The sequence below is a fragment of the Myotis yumanensis genome, unplaced genomic scaffold (assembly GCF_028538775.1).
Source record: "Myotis yumanensis isolate MYYU_CA2020_CCGP unplaced genomic scaffold, mMyoYum1.0.hap1 SCAF_9, whole genome shotgun sequence".
In the NCBI taxonomy this organism is placed as follows: Eukaryota; Metazoa; Chordata; class Mammalia; order Chiroptera; family Vespertilionidae; genus Myotis; species Myotis yumanensis.
The window spans coordinates 81,807,382-81,826,364 of NW_027223760.1; the positions used below are offsets into that span (position 1 = coordinate 81,807,382).

Here is an 18,983-nt window from a genome sequence, read left to right on the forward strand (position 1 = left end):
CCATAGAATCGTCAGTTTTAGCGTGTCAGGTATCCATCCTTCTGGCCGCCTCGCCCGGCTAATAAGGATGAACTAAAGGTGAGGGGACAAATGGAAGTCGCCCGAATGCTTAGGCACTTGGCAAACACTGCCTGCCAAGGAAAGGCTTTCTACAGGCGTTTCCCATGTAACTTTCATGATAAACACGTGATAAGGATGACACCCCCAATGAACGGATGAAGAAACGGAGGCTCTGAGAGATGAAGCAGTAAGTCCAAGATCACAGAGCTGGTGAAGGAAAGAGAGGGAAGCGAGGTCTAGTTGTTTGGGTCTATCCCCATGGCTCAGCTCTTAGGAATGGACTTGGGGTGGGAGAGTTAGGGTCAGACCAGCAGTGGGGACCAAGGAGACACTGGCAAGAGTCCGCACGTCGTCGTGATGGGGGCAGGGGGTGCGCGTGGGTGAGGAAGGATTGGGCACCATTAGTCACAGCCTTGTCCTGAAGCACAGCAGATGCGCACACACGGCTTGCAAGCATCTCACTAGACTAGGCAAAAGCACAGAGATTTGCAAAAGAAACGGGTCTGGTTTTACACCCTGGGCCCGGGAGCGGAGGGCTTAGTGGGGGGCGCCCCATCGTTCTGGGACAGGTGAGCGTCTGAGCTCTGTGCTCAGGGCACGGTCACCTCAGCTCGCATCCTCCCTCCTCGCTCCGGATTAAACCGGGAACATCCTGTTCTTGCAAAATTAAGTACAAAGAGTGCCATGGAAACCACAAAATCAGGAGCGAGCTGCGCCCACGCTCCCGGCACCCACCAGGCGGTAGAGCTCGGTGATGCTGATGTCCTCCGGGTCCACCATCGCGTACTCCTTCCTGGGCACCAGGTCCAGGCCCAGCTGCCTGGAAAGCAGAGGCAAACGTTTGGGAGAAAAAGGCACCTTTAGGGAATATATGTATTTTTTTAATTAATTATTTTTTCCCCCATTGACCCCATGGAGCCCGCCCCCACCCCTCCCCACCCTGTTGTCTGTGTTCCGGATTATGCATATAGCACACAAGTTCGATGGTTGATCTCTTCCCCCCTCCCCCACCTTCTCTCTGAGGTTCGACAGTCTGTTCCCTGCTTCTCTGTCTCTGGATCTATTTTGTTCATTAGATTCCACATCTGAGTGAGATCATGGGATACCATCTTTCTCTGACTGGCTTATTTCATTTAGCATAACACTTAAGATCATTATTTTTTACTACCTCGCTTTGAAATGAGACATTTCAGCCACCATACTTTTCTCGCCCATATTTTTCACTTTGTACAACTTGTTATCGTGGCTGCGGCAGCCAACCTAACGAGGCAGGGCCCTGGGCAGGGGCTAAGAAACAGGTGACAAGGGCAGGCAAATTAGGGGAGAGGGGCTGGCACTCTGAGTAGGGGGATCCTGCCACAGGGCGGGGGGGTAGGGTGGGGGGTCTTGGCTTTCTACAGCAGGAGCCGAGAGCACCCACAGACACAGCACGGAGCCCGCCCACGTCGGACCGGGTGGAGAGAGAGTCGGACATAATTTTGTCCTGGGAAAGAAAGTGGCAGAGAGTTTGAGGTTTCTAAGCTGCGAAGTCCTAGGGCTTTCCTTAGGCTAGCCTCCCCCCAGTTGTGTTTTCGGGGCTCCCAGAGGAGGATCAGAGCAGTGCTTTCAAAACAAGAAGAAATAAGGCGACAGGAAGGGACAGATGGAGGGGTGCACACAGGATCCGGGAAGCCTGGAGGGGGGTGAGGGGTGGTCAAGGTTGTGTCAGCTCAGCCCCTAACCGGCCTGGGAACCCAGGAAGGAGGGGGACAAGCCTCCTCCCACATGGCCTTTGCGGGCCGGGCAGGGACATTGGGGCGCTCTGGGGAGCAGTGTGGGCGCTCTTTGACCCCTTTAACCTCTCAGAGACCCCCAGGGGAGAGGGAAGAGCTGATTCACAACCTCCCGCCAGCTTCCCATGGCCACTCGGGAGCTGCAACCTCAGCGTCTCCCCAGGGTCGCAGGGCGCCCATGCCTGTGGCACGGAGCTGCCTGTTCACAAGAAGTGCCCACGCCACACCTGAGGCCACAGTGGGTGCAGAAGCCACAGCTGAGGCCACAGTGGGTGCAGAAGCCACACCTGAGGCCCCAGTGGGTACAGAAGCCACACCTGAGGCCGCAGTGGGTGCAGAAGCCACACCTGAGGCCGCAGTGGGTGCAGAAGCCACACCTGAGGCCGCAGTGGGTGCAGAAGCCACACCTGAGGCCGCAGTGGGTGCAGAAGCCACACCTGAGGCCGCAGTGGGTGCAGAAGCCACACCTGAGGCCGCAGTGGGTGCAGAAGCCACACCTGAGGCCGCAGTGGGTGCAGAAGCCACAGCTGAGGCCGCAGTGGGTGCAGAAGCCACAGCTGAGGCCACAGTGGGTGCAGAAGCCACAGCTGATGCACCTGCCAGGGGTCGTGCCTGGGAGCTTGGGCGCCATCGGCCACACAGGCACAGCGAGCCAACAGCGCCCGTGCCCACACCAGCCCCGCCCTGGGGATGCGGCTCTGGGCTCCCTCCGGGACCTTTATACTCAACCCCCAAAGGGGGACGACGGGAGAGCCCCCCAGAGTGCGTCCGGGGTGAGCCCCATGCCTCGCTGAGCCCGGGTCGGTGTCACCCGCCGCCTGCACTCACTCGTTGCCCCAGTCGAGGCGGGCGGTGATGTGGCGCTTCACGTCCTTCATGCGGTCGTGCGTCAGGTGGCCCACCAGCACCTGGCGCCGCAGGTCCAGCACCTCGTTCATGATGTGCCACAGCCGGTGGAACAGGTCGCCCTCGTTTCTCTGGGGAACACACAAACGGCAGCCTCAGCCGGGTCACCAGGCAGAGCCGGGGTGGGGCGGGGGGCACAGGAGGGGGGCACGTCCTATGTGCTCGCCTCTGTGGGGACAGATTCTTCCTAACAGACGCTGCCCTCGTGCCCGCGTCCCCCGCTCCGTGTGATGACACTGCTGCCTCCCCAGGAATCCGACGTCACTTCCCAGACTGCCCAGCAGAGACGCTGCGTCTGGGTCCCACGGTGCCTCCCACCGCCTCCTCTGCCTCCCTCTCCCCCTCAAATCCTCCTTTCCTCAGCTCTGTCCCACACCATGGAAAGGTAGCAAACGCTGTTTCCTGGCTGGGTGACTCAGTCAGTCGGAGTGTTGTCCCGAGCACCAAAAGGATGCAGGATCGATTCCCAGTCAGGGCGGTACTGGAGGCAACTGTTGATGTTTCTCTCTCCCTCTGTCTCTCTCTCTTCTGTGTGTGTGTGTGTGTGTGTGTGTGTGTGTCTCCGTGTCTCCCTCCCTCCCTCTCCCTCTGCCTCTCTCTCTCTCTCCCCTCCCCCCGGTGTGTGTGTGTGTGTGTGTGTGTGTCTCTGTGTCTCCCTCTCTCCCTCTCCCTCTGCCTCTCTCTCTCTCTCCCCTCCCCCCGGTGTGTGTGTGTGTGTGTGTGTGTGTGTCTCTCTCTCTCTCTCTCATTAATCAATACATAAAACGTTTGTAAAACCCATGAAAGAAGTGTAGCAAATTTAATTGTGAGAGATGGGGAAGTTTTTATTCACCTACGATGGACACAGTCCGAGTTCTGGAGCAGCGGACAGACTAGGTTTAGGCCAGGGGTGGGCAAACTTTTTGACTCGAGGGCCACAATGGGTTCTTAAACTGGACCGGAGGGCCGGAACAAAAGCATGGATGGAGTGTTTGTGTGAACTAATATAAATTCAAAGTAAACATCATTACATAAAAAGGTACGGTCTTTTTTTTTTTTTTTTTAGTTTTATTCATTTCAAATGGGCCAGATCCGGCCCGCGGGCCGTAGTTTGCCCACGGCTGGTTTAGACTCACCCCCAGCCCTGAGCCCGGGGCCCTGGACAGACCGTCTCTGGACAGACCTGAGGAGACCTCCCCGGAGGACAGTGCACCCCCGCCCAGGCCTGCACCTCACTCAGACGGAAGGCTGCGTGTCTCCCTGAGGCTTTCCGTGCCTGTATCCCTGCCCAGTGTCAGGTGACATGTTCAGGGACATCATGGGGGCCTCACCGACGTCACCACGTGGAGCAGCTAGCGGTTCAAAAGCACTCGCCATGTGCTTAGGCGCCCAGGGCCCTCAGAGAGCAGCTCTCGCGTGCTGCCTACGATTAGGACAGTGGTCGCCACCCGGTGGTCCGTGAGGTCCGAAAGCTTGGCAACCGCTGATTTAAGAGACACAACCGCCCTCCTCAAACCTCTTTCCTCAGGGAAGCTCGGTGCCTTGAAATGTTCGAAAACAGCAGGGACAGCAGCCTCTGCACCCAAGCCTGGGGACCTTACACCAACGCACTCGCCCGAGAATTCACACCCGGACAGGAGACCCGAGAGGGCCAACCAGCCACGCCAGCCTCATCCTCGAGGCCACACGTCTGGGACCTCCAGGGTAAACTGGTATTTGCTCCCAGTACAACGGACGCCCAGCCCAGTGTCCAGGAAAACTGGACAGTAATTCCGTCTCCATCGCTCCGAATACCAGGCCGTGAGGAGGCGACTCCTACAGCCTAACACACAGATGTTCAAGCCGATCTGGTCTGTCCCCAGAACAGATGCTCGAAACCTCAAAACCAGGCAAAAATCGCTAGGAAAGGCCGAACCAAGAGGAACTTCAACTTTGTTCCCCACAGAAGAGGCAACGTGTGGGTCTAGGTCAGTGATGGCGAACCTTTTGAGCTCGGCGTGCCAGCATTTTGAAAAACCCTAACTTAACTCTGGTGCCGTGTCACATATAGAAATTTTTTGATATTTGCAACCATAGCAAAACAAAGGTTTATATTTTTGATATTTATTTTATATATTTAAATGGCATTTAACAAAGAAAAATCAACCAAAAAATGAGTTCGCGTGTCACCTCTGACACGCGTGTCATAGGTTCGCCATCACTGGTCTAGGTCCATGAACCGATACCACTTCCACTGTCGTTTTTATAAGTCTCTTGTTAAGTACTTAGAAGGCATTGATTTGAGCAGTTCGAATAGTTTCATTTTTCATGCTGGTGTCATGCACAATGCTGTTTTAAGTAAAATAATTCTTGAATTTTAGATTCTTCCCAACATATTCTTTTCACGTCCCAAGGAGACCTGCGCTTCCCGTGCCGTGGCCCAGCACAGAGCCCTGGGGGTCTGTAACCTCGGCCTTGCTACTACGGATCCCAAGAAGATGTCTTCTTACGCTCTGGGGGGACTTACAGCAGGTGCCCGGATGCCAGGCCAGGCTCCCCCTTGCTCAGACGTTTCTTAAAACAACTCCCTGACCCCAAAAACGCTGCCCGGGAACGCGACCTACCACATACAGCTGCTTCCACATGGTGCCCCAGTCTCGCAACGTCGAGGTCATTTCTGTGATAACGGAGTCTTCGGTGGGAATGACCATCTCAAACTGTCTGTGACGTTAAAAGAGAAAAACACAGCACGCAGGCAAGCGTCACGGACGAGCGTTTTCTCTGGAGAACATTCAAGTTAAACCAGGGCAGGAGGCCGCCTGGCGCTTCTGGTTCTGCAGACAGTGACCAGGATCAAATGCTAAACTGGCGTGAGGCAGGCCACGTGGGTTACGGGGCTACACCCCCTTGCGACCAGCCACGCTTCCGATGGAGTGGGAGGAGTGCGGCGAGAAAGGAGCAGTATCAGAGGAGCTCTGCTCCGGCCACAGCCGGACCGCAGGACTACAGCTCTTCTACCCTCTCCGGCCCGAAGCCCTCACCTGTGCCGTGAGGTCGCCAGGCTCACCTACACCGGGACGTGGCTTTGCTTTCTGAGGAGGGTGAAACAGGCTCACTGATGCCCAGGACGTGAGGCTGCCAAGTCCAAACTCACTCCGTGTTCTAAGGAACTAGACACCAGGCACCTACTCTCACCTGATGTCACTACCACTCGTCATCGTTTGTACACGGGGCCGGGACAAGGATTAGTTGTAACGATTAGTGATGTTATCGTTCACAGTAAAGCTTATTAAGGGCTTAAGCCGTTAGAGATATTTGAATGTGCACTGTAGAATGTCCCCCCCGTGACTGGGGCCTACAGTCCTCCTATTTCTTCTCTATAAATCAGAAACTATGCTTGGAAAGGATTCAGCCCGCTACCTAGGAAGGCCAGGATGGTGGTCCCGCGTTGGGTAGACGCATAAGAAAGAGGAGGGGGGCCCTGACCGGTTTGGCTCAGTGGATAGAGCGTCGGCCTGCGAACTGAGGGGTCCCGGGTTCGATTCCGGTCAAGGGCATGTACCTGGGTTGCGGGCACATCCCCAGTAGGGGGTGTGCAGGAGGCAGCTGATCAATGTTTCTCTCTCATCGATGTTTCTAACTCTCTATCCCTTTCCCTTCCTCTCTGTAAAAAAATCAATAAAAAATATTTTTTTTTTTAAAAAGAAAGAGGAGGGGGGAAACCAGAAGACTTCATTTGTTCCCTCTACACACAGTAACCTTTTTCTTTGCCTCAAGTTTCTTTTTCAAATTCTTCCCATTTTTATGCAGGTTAATGGCTAAGTGGCCATTACGACTGCTTCTCAAAAGAACGCTTCAGAATATATAACGGGGCGTATTTTCTTCACTTGAGTTTTTTCCAGGGACAACATCTCATACATAGAAGGTAACAGCGTGTCAGACACAGAACCATGTGGTCTGGAGCAGCAAGAGACAGCGACTTCTTAGCGGGAGGCTCACACATGCTCCAGAGCTGCGTCCCATGTACAACTGTCTCCTGTAAAGTCCTCCTGGCAGTGAGTACGGGAACTGACATCTCGCCCTGACTCCTTCACCAGCACAGCCTCCCTCCGCGTGTCACGCTGCTGCTCACGTCTAGCCCTGTGCACAGTTCCCTCCCTGCGAGGGGGGAGCCACAGCTGGACAGGGGAGGCTGGGATCTGCCACTAGAAACAAAGTGAACAACAGCACACGCCCTGCGACATACACGGGCCTTCCTCAAGTCTCTAGGTGACACGTTCCAAAGGCGGGGCCTGCGTCCTGCTTTTGAAGTGGCGGCTGCGGTCAACAGGATGGGCATTTAGAGAGGGAGACGATGAAATGATTGGGTGGGAGGTGAAGGAGGGAGCAGCATGTCTCCAGGGAAACTCTACAACCTACTTGACCTTTCGAAAGTGGCTGACCCCGCAGGCATGAAGCAGAGCGGCCTCGCTGCTCACACACTGGATTCAGCATAAGGACCCCGCCCGTCCTGCAATCCTTCGGAGGCCCGGGAAAGAACGCCAAGGCAATTCAGTCTGCAGGACGCTGATTTGGGTTTGTTCCACCAAAATGTAAATTGTCAAGAAGCACAAAATTGCCATTTTGGGAAAAGCAGCTGTTTCCTGTTAATTACACCGAAATCAACATCCGAGTGGCCTGCACGAGTAGCTGCCCCTGAGGTTACATCCTGTTCGGCTGTTCTGGGGTGTACTGTGCAGCCAGTTCACACCCGGGCCCGTGAGGCTGCTGGGCCCCGAGGGTGGGACAGGTGACATCAAAACCCCAGGAGGCCCCTCTCTGGGGAAGCAGTCACCTGGGAAGACTGGTTCTGCAATGTGCTCAGGCTCAACTTTTGCTCCCTGTTACCAGTCCCAGAATCTAGGGCTTCAATCCCTAGGTTGTGTTTTAGAAAATAAATGTCGGTTCTGCCTCCACGTTGTCCTGAATGATGCCCATCCTGCCTATGTTGGGGGGAGAACCCACCACCAGCCAAGTCTTGAACTGAACCCAACTTCGAGTCCCCTTTAGCTACATGTAATCTTCTCAGGGCTCAGGGAACAGGGCCATATATGAGACAGCGACAAACCAGGACCAAAACAAATAATAATAAGGAAAAGAAGGTACATGTTGGAATGAAAACGATGTCCCACCCAAATCTGCTTCGAGAGGTAGGACTCCCCCGGGGCGACAGTCATTGTCTTTGCTGGCATCTCTCCTCTCTATCCCTCCTTCAGAGCGGGAGACGGGGCTGGGGGTCCTTCCCTTAGCTCTGGACTGAGGGAGTCGGGGGGGGGGGGGGCGGGTCTGGGACAAAGGTCGCACAGAGGCCTGGCCGCACAGGTCTGCCATGGTGGACACTGTCTGGGACCAGGCAGAGACCTTGGGGTTTGCACACTGCCCCGCCCAGATGTGGGGCAGCCAGGGCAGAAGAGAGAGTAAGCTGGATGGTCCCCTGGCTGCCGTGAGTGCTGGGCAGCGCCCAACCTCGCCAGGCAGGGGAACTCCCACAGGACCAATGCCTCTGTCGACTCATTCTGGTGGATCGTGGCGACCCGGCATTTCTGAGGGACACAGCTTAATTACAAGAGAAGGAGGAGTGGTAACTATTAGCAGTGGAATAATGATAGTTCTCAACTACTGTTTGCAGTGATTACTACTATTACTACTAATAATCATCTTGCTTAAAGCAGCTAAGATATAGAGTAGAAGCAAATCCTAGTCTTTAAGTTTTATCTGTAGAGGGACACTCCGCCATTTGCAGAAGGCACTTCACCGCACTAAGACTGAACTCCCTACCTTCACAGAGAGTGTGTGTAAGAATCGTCCATTCCAATAGCATCCTTGGAATTCCTTTGGGAAACCTCAAGTTTGAGGGTATCATTTACTACACTCCCAAATGTGCTTTCATGATGCAAAGAAATTGTTGTTTTTTTGCTGTAGGAGGAAAAATGTCATTTTCATGGCTGAACCTGTATTCTTTCTTTTGTCATAAAATAAAAAATATTCCCAATGAGGCAACGCATACTCCTTGTGACACTGACAGCTAATGTTTGGGTCCAAATCCACGGCCACTTATCCACATCTGCTCACATTAGCCGCTTCAGTGAGCATGTCCTCCAGGTTAATCCTGTGGTACTTTATCTGACTGATCGGGGACCTGGGTAGCTGCCTCGGGTCCTTCTGAAGAGGGACTGGAGAAACGTTTTAAAGGTATGAAAAGCCCTAGGTAGCCGATGAACTCGACTGAAAAGAAATAGCCCAGAAATCGTGTTCTCTGAAGTGTAATAACGGTTTTGTGAAGCGGTCACGTGAGGATAGGATATTATCTCTGATCAGAAAGACAGACTTAGCTGCTCGCACTCGGCGGTGAACCGAGGACATTCCTGGGGTTTGAGACATGACTCAGCATCCGGTGGCCTGACCACCACGCTTCCCTGCACAGCAGGAAACCAGCAAGACCCAGCCCTGCTGCTGCCGCGACCTGGGACAGGAGGCCCTCACTGTGCCCGAGAGCCCACCCTGTCTGTCTGTCTGTCTGTCTGTCTCTCTCTCTCTCTCTCTCTCTCTCTCTCACACACACACACACACACACACACACACACCCCTCTCCTTCACGTTCCCCACCCACTGCCCGGGCGCTATCCCTCTTCACCGCACGGCAAGGGCAGCGGCATCGTCTTCTGCTGTTCATTGGTCAACACGAACTACGCCTTTCCGATCTCCGAATGAGCGGCGGTTCTGTGAAAACCCTGCGGCTATGAACAGAACTCATGGCTCACCCTTTGTTCTTCACACCGGCATGTTTCAAGTGAACGTAGCTGGAAGGAAAGATGCCCTGGAAGAGAAAGCACGAAGGTGAGGGTGCGAGCCGTCTGTGAGGTCAGGTGTTTTCACAGTCACATGGTAACGCACAGCCTACAACCACAGCAACGTGGGGGGGGGGGGGGGGGGGGGGGGAGGCGGCACCACATCGCCACCCCATCTGAAAGGCTGGATCCATTCATTCCTCAGATCCACTCCTTTTCTACTCCTCACCGGGGTACAAAGTGAAGCTTCTCTAAAACAAACATAACCAAAAAATTAAAGCTCACTCAAAAAAAAATATTTCATAAGAGAGAAATTTTTAAAAAATTTAGGAATGCTGCCTAGGAAGCATGTTCTACGGAATTTTATGAAAATATGGCATGGTTTGACAAAAAGGTTGCTTTTGGTGCTGTGGTTTGTTTGGGATGTTCTTCTCTCCACAGCGCCCGTGTGTGTATTTAACAATATCCACTAAAGCAGCAACTTGAATTGGGAGGCCACGTGAGCAGTCAGTGCTCCGGGAGACCCCGATGCGAACAGCAGCATTAATCACCCGCTGCCGCGGCGGTGGCACCAAATTAACCACCGGGAGCCCCGCCGCTCGGAGCTGTCATTGTAGGCAACGACAGGACAAGCCCATTGTTCCTTTGTTCTCAATGGGGAACTGAAAGGAGCAACGTTTTAAAAATGAGCGTCAACTTTATTGTCCATTAAATGACAATATCCTCGGAATGATTTTGTTGATGTATAATCAAGTGACATATTCAATTAAATATTTAGGAAAGCAAATGTCATTAGAATACATTATCACCGCTGTGGATCCAAGGATCCCATAAAACTTAATAACCAAATTCTATACATACAACAGTAGGAAAGAGGTAAATAGGCTTAAAAATACTTTTTTTTTCCTTGAAAATTTAAACCTTTCTCAGTATAGTAAGATTAACAGAGAAATTATAATGAATAAGGAAAAAGTCCGACTCTGAGATTAGAAGAATGACAGAAATAACAGAAGCCGAATAAATTATTTTCCTCAAACAAGTTCTAAACGGATAATTACATAAGGAAGCTACATTTGCATGTGAGCGGCAGATGTCCAAAAATAACTTGCAATGAGGCTAAGACTTAAAAAATTAAATCTGTATACTCCATGGCCCCTCAGGCTCTCCTTTAGAATGGCCTAAAGTAAATAAAACAAAGGAATTAAACCACGTTGCATCGTACAGAAAAAAGTTAAAAGGCAGAAAGATGGGCAAAGGAGAAATTACACAATTTCTTATCTATAATACTAATAAAGCCAGAATTCAACAACAACAAAAGCAACATGAGATATATATTAAAAAAAATACTAGAGAATGAGGAAGTATGGGTGAAAGCTAGGGAGATTAGAATAAAGAGGAAAAATATAGATATAGGTAAGGATTAGTGTCAAAATCATAAACTGGACCGGCCGGCGTGGCTCAGTGGTTGAGCATCGACCTATGAACCAGGAGGTCATGGTTTGATTCCCGGTTAGGGCACATGCCCGGGTCGCAGGCTCCATCCCCAGTATAGGGCATGCAGGAGGCAGCTGATCCATGATTCTCTCTCATCATTGATGCTTCTACTTCCCCCTCTCTCTCCCTTCCTCGCTCTAAAATCAATAAAAATATGTTTAAAAAATCATAACTGCACTAATGAAAGGTGAAATAAAAATCATCACTTCCGACTACAATTCCTGAAGATTTCTGTAAACAGATAAATGCGTCTCACTTCCGTCTGGAGTGGTAGAGAGATGAGCCCTTGGCTTCCTGGTTCCCCATGGAAACCCAGAGGAACTCCTAACACACGGCCGCATAAAGCAGTCTCCCCAACCAACACTCTACAAACGAGACTGCAGAAAACCTAACAATAAATATCTCACATTAATATTTCTTTTGGAATCTGTGCTCCCCCCCTGAATTTTAATTTCGCCCTCTGCGAAACTCACACTTCAAAAAGATTTTGTTTCTATCTAATGAGCTTATTAAGGTCTTCACGGGACACACCGCCGGTGTTACACGGGATTATCACCTGAGTAGCGCAGTTTAACTCTAATCCGAGTTCAAAGGAATTTCCAATTTATGAAAATCTGTCTTGCCATGCGGCATTTCCACGCAGAGCCCCAACTGCAATTTCCATCAGATAATGAAACAAAATAACTGGTTTTTTAAATCCCATAATTGTGGTTAGAAGGAATAATTTTTTTACCTTGATATTTGGGTTTTTTAAGGCAAATCCTCTGTACCAGCCTGTGGAGAAATAATCAGAGTCACATTTAAAGAAACCACTGGAATATTTTTTTAAAAAGCAATGATTACAAGTCAATCTGTTTTTTGCTGCCTCAGGGAATCCAGGACCTGCACAAGAATGAACAGATTTCCCAACTCTCTCTGCCTGGCAGCACGGCCCCCACGGTGCCACCGGAGAGCAGTGCCCGGCCCACAGCACGCAGCGAGCTGGCAGGTCCTCAGGCCACGGCCTGGGGTAGGGTCAGTCTTACAGCACCAGATGGGGCAGCCCAGCACAGGGAGCCCAGTCAGTGATTCTGTGTCACTGTGTATGGGGCCAGGGGCGCTGGAAATACTTCCGTAAAGGACAGGACTGTCTCACCACTAAGCTGTGCCCTGACACCAACACGAAAAGAACTGGGAAGAAATACTAAGAGTGAAGCCAGGGCTCATCCACTAAGAGGATGCGTGGCCACTCTTTCACCAGCTCAGTGTCCAGCCCCGAGCTCACCATCACTTCCATTCCGCAGGCGGCCTGTCACCTAACCTGCCACCCGCTGATCCATTCCACAGCCCACCTCCCCTTAAAGGGGAATATACCTTTGTTATATAAAATGAGTACAGGATATATATATATATATATATATACACACATATATATATACACATATATATATATATGTGTGTGTATATATATATACATGTATATATACATATATATATATATATATATATATATATAAAATATATAGGCCCCTAGCAATACAATATTTTCAACTTACAGTTTCAAGGATACAAATCACTTTGTTTACTGGTAGGAAATTATTTTACCATGCAAGAAATGTTCTACTGAATGGAATTTCTGTGATTAATTCAATTTTCAAAAAGAATACTTGAGCTTTGTGTTTAAATATATTTGCTCCTCATAAGTTCTTTTTTTTTTTTTTTTTTTTAGGATATACTGTAAAAATGTCCTGCCTGACAGTTTTTAAGTCCAAAGAAAGCAGAATGAATCGAGAATCAGAAATTTCTATATCTTAGGGCTTAGTAAAGCCCTTAAAGACATATCCAAGAAACACACCCATTCTTAAATAATTATTCTCACGGAAACCAAACTTGGAGACTTGCAGAAGAGCCAGAGAGAGATCTGTCCAATGATACTGCACAGAGAGGCTTTAGATTACAAACAGCCTGTTGGCTGGGAGCCCATCTTCATGCAACAAACCAAAGCAAACTTTGTATTGATCTGCATGCAGAGTGGACACAGACAAATGCATCTGGCAATGACTCAGAAAGCAGGACCTCTTTTAAGGTATCAATTTCAGTAGACAGCGTACATGTCCATGTACCACCCCCACCTAATGCCAGGCTCCAACTGAATGTGATAGCTGTTTGGGGGAACACACTTTAATCAATAGTGAACCCTCCTATGACAGAACATCAGCATATTGTAGATTCCTAACAAGGACAACGGGCTTGGAGGAAAATGAATATTTTGGGATAAACTGATGGGACTTTAAAATGTGTTCATTCTATTAACAAAGAATAGTGCCTTCATCCGGGATCTTTTCGGGGACTAAAGTTGAAGGATGCTTTGCACAGCAGGAATGGAAACACTTGAGAATGTATTGGGTATCTTGTCTTAATGTTACCTGCTACATAAATTAATCATCATCATACAATTTCATATAATATATTCCACTAGCGTTCCAAATGCATCAAGTAACTTTAGTCCAAATTTGGAGGGCGGGAGGGGGGACAAGCTTGCAGGTTGAGAACAGAGTTCCCCCGGGGGTGGGGGCCCTCCCCGAGGCGCCGGTCACCCCACCGGGGGAAGGATTTCTGTCCTGGGGAATCGACCCGTCCCTCGAGAGTCTAAGGCAGGCCTTCGAGTGTGCCATGGACTCCCACCAACACAGGAGTCTCGGCTGCTTTCTCTTTCGGCATCCAGTGACTATAAGGAAACTACATTAGGGAGAAATAGCATCAGCTTAAAAATACCAAACGATGATTTCTCATCCGCCAAGAGCTGAAGGCAAGACACAAGTCTTGTCAGAAACGGTTCACAATGACTCCTGGGAAAATCCAGTCGGACAGAGGGGTGGACGGGCGTATGAACTTCATGAACTGTGGAGGGAGGGCCCGCTTACCATCGCACTTCTCCAGGATCTGAACCGTGTCTCCAATCTCCAGCGACAGGCCGTAGGGGACGGTGCCTCGGAAACTGGCAATCACTGCAAGAAACGGGAGGAAGAGATGAAGGTACTCAGGCGGGTTGGGGAGCGACACTGCTCTCCGCTAACTGGGACTGAGCGGGAGACCTGGCTGTGGATGGAGGTGCACTTTGTGCGAGGACCCACTGTCCTGCTTTCATGTTACATATTTTTGAAGAGTCGGTCTTTAAGTTTATACACTTTGCCAACTTCTCGGTCCAATCAAGATGAATGTCAAGGGTGTGGAATTCACTAAAGGACCGCGCCTGCGTGCTCACCGCTACACTCCCTCCCCATCCAGGCGCCTACCCCACGCTGGTTACTCAATAAATAGATGTTCCATGATAAGTGAGGAATGCATGTCTTACTTGTTATTAAACTACAGTGATGGAAGGAGATGCCTTGTCCTCAGACTCTGAGCTCCTCAAGAGCAGGCACTGTGTCCATTGGCTCACTATGTCCCCAGGACCTTGCTACAGTTTCCGTGGAGTGACCAATGGGGAAGTTTTAGTTGGTAATGACTGGAGCCCTCCCCCGGGAATAAACATGCCCATGCCCATGCCCATAACCTGGGCTGGCACCATCCCAGGCCACCACACCTGGGCCGGCACTGCATCTGGAATGGGTGGGTGAGGGGCACCCCTTAGTGCCACCTGCTGGTTACTGAATGACTGGTTTCTGAAACCTTTTGCAGGCAGGACAGGGCCAGGGGAGGGGGGAGGGGAGGGGAGCAGAGAGAAAGTGTGTGTAGCTCAGTCCAGCCCAGGCGCCTGGAGGGAATTTTAGTGAGATGCGCACAGTGACTCTCCGAGGGACACCGACGCTTGACTCAGAAAGGAGGCGGCACGGGAGGAATAACAAAGCTGCACCCCAGCTCAGGAAAGACGAGAGACCGCTGTTACAGACCATGTGCGCTGAAATCCACCCGCCGCCCACATCCAAAGAAAATGACAGCAAGTGCTTTCAGTGCTTGGCTCTTAAAAGACCAACATTTTGGAAGTGAACGTGAGCATTCTGTCTCGGACAGGGGGACGCAGATACACCCCCAGGCTCCCCATAAAGGACGGCCCTGCTGTGGAAGCCCCGAGGGTCTGTCACAGGTAACAACGTGCCCAGGTGGCGGGCTTTCAGATCGGCTTGAAGCCCCTTGGTGATCTGTAAACAAGGTTAACCGCAGAAACCAAAACACGGGGCAGAAGCCATAACCCAGAGTCCATGCGGTGACCACGTCAGGACACGTGGGACAAGCACGAACTCGCAGCGTCACGGTGGGACTAGCATCATGAATGACCCAGTACTGACGTGCCAGACCTGTGCATACTTCGCAAGTTACTCCCAATAACTCCCAGACACCCCTTCGTACAGGGGGTTGGCGATTTAGGCATCTCATAAAGACGGTAACTTAGAATCGATGACTGGGTCCTCAGGCTCCCTCCGAAGAGCCCACGTAATCAATGAAGCGGCTGAAATGATAGTTTCACGTGCAGTGAAAGTGAAGGACGGGGGGATTCCCAGGACAGGGGGTACGCCCAGGTGGGGGCGGGGACACACTGGCAGGTGTGGACAGATGATGTGATCAGGCCAACTCCTTCCAACACCTGCTTCTCGCCCTGGTCACCAGGGAAACGCAGGTCCACGGAGGCCCCCACACCTCAACCGCCAGGACCAGGCGGCCCGTCTGCTCAGTGCCCTCAGCACAGACTGTCTAATTAGGGGTACATCTGGCTAGTCTTCCATCCTTCCCTGTTCCCGTGAGGCTCATTTCTCTTTCCACCCACTCCCTGGCCCCAAATCCCCCGGGCAGACGCAGTAGCTCTCTGACCCACGGGAGGGAGCCGTGGGGCCGGGAAGGAGCCCAGCCCAGCCATGCCTCAGGCTCTGCACAGTGTGAGGCCGAGCAGGGCCACATGGGAATAATCGCATCGTGACTAGCCACGCGGTATTTGTAAACCTGGGGTCACGTGGCTCACATTTTGCAAGAACTTTGTCTACCCCGTAACTCCCACTTCATAAATTCTCTCCGAAGTCTTTCTGCTTCCCCTCAGGGGCTATTTCTAAAGTAAAAGATATTTAAGGGGTGGGGGGGAGGGGAAATGCTTCCAGTTTATCTGTGAGATGTTAATGACAAGTTAAGGCAAAACTCATGCCACTGCAACAGCCGTCAGCGCAACCGGTAAAAATGAGCACGACCGACTCGGCACTCGTCTGTTATGGATAAACTTTCAAACCCTCCTGCGGGGTTTCTCAGGCACCATGTTCCCTGGGACCACGCCCCCAGCCCCCGTACCCCCCCCCCCCCCCCCACACACACACACTTCCCCATTCATGAACGAACGCAGCGGGCGCTTTCTGGGCTCCCTCCTCGCTGTGGATCCCAGCGAACGGCGCTCCAGGTGCTGTCCACCGTCATGGACATCTCAGTTCTTCCTTAGCAAACTGCTACACTGCTTAAAAGCTACCCCTCCCCCACAACACACCTCTTTTTTAAATCAAGATTAAACATGGCTGTGCTTGACCAGGGTTACAAATCTTTGTAAATATTTATCCTCTCCCCTCTTACACAATGAAACTTGCCAAACAAATCAGATACGTTTTCCAAAATATCTCCAAAGCAGACAGCAGCTCTGCCCAAACCAGCCACTTCGTTTCACAAGATGGTAATTAGGGACAAGCCCCCACCCCTGCTGCTGTTTGGTGTGAATGAGATTTTGCACTTGTTTTTATTTTTCTGAGCATCACTGGAGGTGACTCAGTCTGTCCAGGAATTCCATCTGACAGTGCGAATGCCTTTGGGGCGTATTCCCAAAGCGGGTGCCTCCAGCATTCCCCGCATTCCCGGCAGCCCAGAGGGGAGTAACCGGTGCCCAGAGGACCAGATTAGAAAGAGAGAGATTCCAGGCAGCACAGAGCATTTCATTTTGGGGAGGGAACCTCAAACTCCCCAAAATAACCTCCACATACGAAATTTAAATGGAAGGAGTGAGGGGATTTATATAATCCCACTTCACCAAAAGCAGGCCTGGGAGCTGAAACCGCTGAGCCTCCCTGGAAGTCACACTACGGCAAATGTGAGCGTAAGAAGATACGGCTGCTGCTTCTTTTATTAGTAACTCTAATTCTTTAAAATTATTTTTACTTTTTCATCGATTTCAGAGAGGAAGGGAGAGGGAGAGAGAGAAACATCAGTAATGAGAGAGAATCATGGATCAGCTGCCTCCTGCACGCCCCCTACTGGGGATCAAGCCTGCAACCTGGGCATGTGCCCTGACCGGGAATCGAACCGTGACCTCCTGGCTCACAGGTACTCTGGGAGGGCCCGCATCAGCAACACAGTCCAATGGGAACGGCAACCAGGAAAGCTGGGTGTGAATTCCATGACCCCTGCCCTCCCAGTTCTCTGTCCCCGTGAGAGAGCCGTGGAGGCAGCTAAGAACAGGCCCCCACTCCCGCCAGCTCGGCAGAGGCTTTGGGGCCGATGACCCCGAGTCCGTCCTGGGTGCACGCAAAGCATAGTCTCAAAGGGCCACCACCACCAGCGAGACCTCGGGTGGAGGCCACGCGAGGAGGGAGACGGCGGCCATGATGTCCTGCCACCATGTCCTGCCATGTGGGCACAAACGAACACCAGAGGGTGCACAGAGGCGAAAGCTGATGCCCAAGGCCATTCTGAGGGCTCCCTTCCCGAGGATTTAGACCCAGAATTCAGCATCTAGACCAGGGGCGGGGAACGTCCGGCCCGCGAAATCATGTGGTCTGGCCCTGCCAAGGCCTGTGGGTGAGTTCATCCAATGTTCGACCCAATGGAGCAGCTAGTGTTTAAGCTGGTCATTCTGTGTGGCCCGAGAATGACGTTATAAATATCCAAATGGCCTTGGCAGAAGAGAGGTCCCCACCCCTGATTCAGATGACGAAGCCAGGAGGCAGAGAAACACTTGACTTACACGCATGAATGTTTCCCACCGCGGCCCACACACCAGTCCGAGCGGCCCTCCGTCCCAAGCACCACGAGACTGAGTGTCTCCTGGGTCCCCCGGCCCTTTCTCTTTCTGCCTGGACGACCCTCTTCCCACGGAATCGGACCACAGCGCTGACCTGCTCAGCGGGGGCCGCGGCGTTCCTTTCGGACGTCTCTCTTCTCGTTTAAAAATAAGGGCGCTGGGCCGGCATTTCTACCTGAGCACCTGCCACGGGCACCGCTCACCCAGCAGGATGGTCCCCACACTACGGCACGGCGCACACTGAGCTTTCCCTGCTCTGGCCCCGGGCACCCAGCTCCCTCCCGCCCCTGGAGTGCGTCCCTGAGCCGTGGCACCTCGCTGGGAACCGCACCTGAGGGTTCTGTGACCTGTCACGGGGCCAGGCACCCATGGCTGCGCCCACAGAGGGAGGCGAGTGGCCACTGTCCGCGAGCAGCATTTCCGCGACAGTACTCCGTGTGAAGCACGCACCCCCGTCCCGCCCAGCACCCCTTCATCAGGCGCCCACCGCGGGGAGACGAGCATTTTGAACCCCTCAGCCATGGGACACTGAGCCGCTGACCTCATCAGTAGGTCCTGCATCGGAATCTGTTTTGTGAAAATAAAGATCCGAGGCAGCCTCGAGGGACAAAAGAAAATGGGGACCGATAATGGGCCAGCTGTCCCCCTTCAGTCAGCACGGGACCAGGCACGGTGTTCGCACAGCGTTTGCGAAGTCCGAGCGGCAGCGGACGAGGACTGTCCCTAACCCTGGCACTTCCACGCCGGGCAGGACGGACGCGTCCCTCTGGTCCGGATAATCTGAACTGTCAGCAGCAGCGGCTCCCGGACGCACATGGAAATCCATTCGTTGCAGCAGGCGGCGGGGTTAATGAAGGCGGTAATTGCGCCCACTGGGCGGTGTGGTTGCTTGTGTGGACGGGAGGAGAGACTGTTACAAGCCAATCTGACCCCACTTAAGCCGTGGGAGTACCAGGGTAAACTACTAACGCGTCCCAGCAATAAGCTGTTTGTAAGAAATAT

At 52.1% G+C, this 18,983-nt stretch overlaps 1 protein-coding gene across 3 annotated transcripts in view; it reads right to left on the bottom strand.

Annotated features, from left to right (window-relative positions):
- DOCK4 (dedicator of cytokinesis 4) overlaps window positions 1–18,983 on the bottom strand; it is a 197,137-nt gene that overhangs the window by 89,518 nt on the left and 88,636 nt on the right. For all 3 annotated transcript variants that reach the window (XM_070424805.1, XM_070424803.1, XM_070424804.1), the window contains exons 2-7: window positions 13,921–14,004; window positions 11,751–11,791; window positions 9,497–9,552; window positions 5,321–5,417; window positions 2,661–2,809; window positions 796–880 (exon numbers count right to left, since the gene is read on the bottom strand). In XM_070424805.1, coding sequence (XP_070280906.1) covers window positions 796–880; window positions 2,661–2,809; window positions 5,321–5,417; window positions 9,497–9,552; window positions 11,751–11,791; window positions 13,921–14,004 — 512 coding nt within the window. The remainder of the gene's footprint in view (window positions 1–795; window positions 881–2,660; window positions 2,810–5,320; window positions 5,418–9,496; window positions 9,553–11,750; window positions 11,792–13,920; window positions 14,005–18,983) is intronic.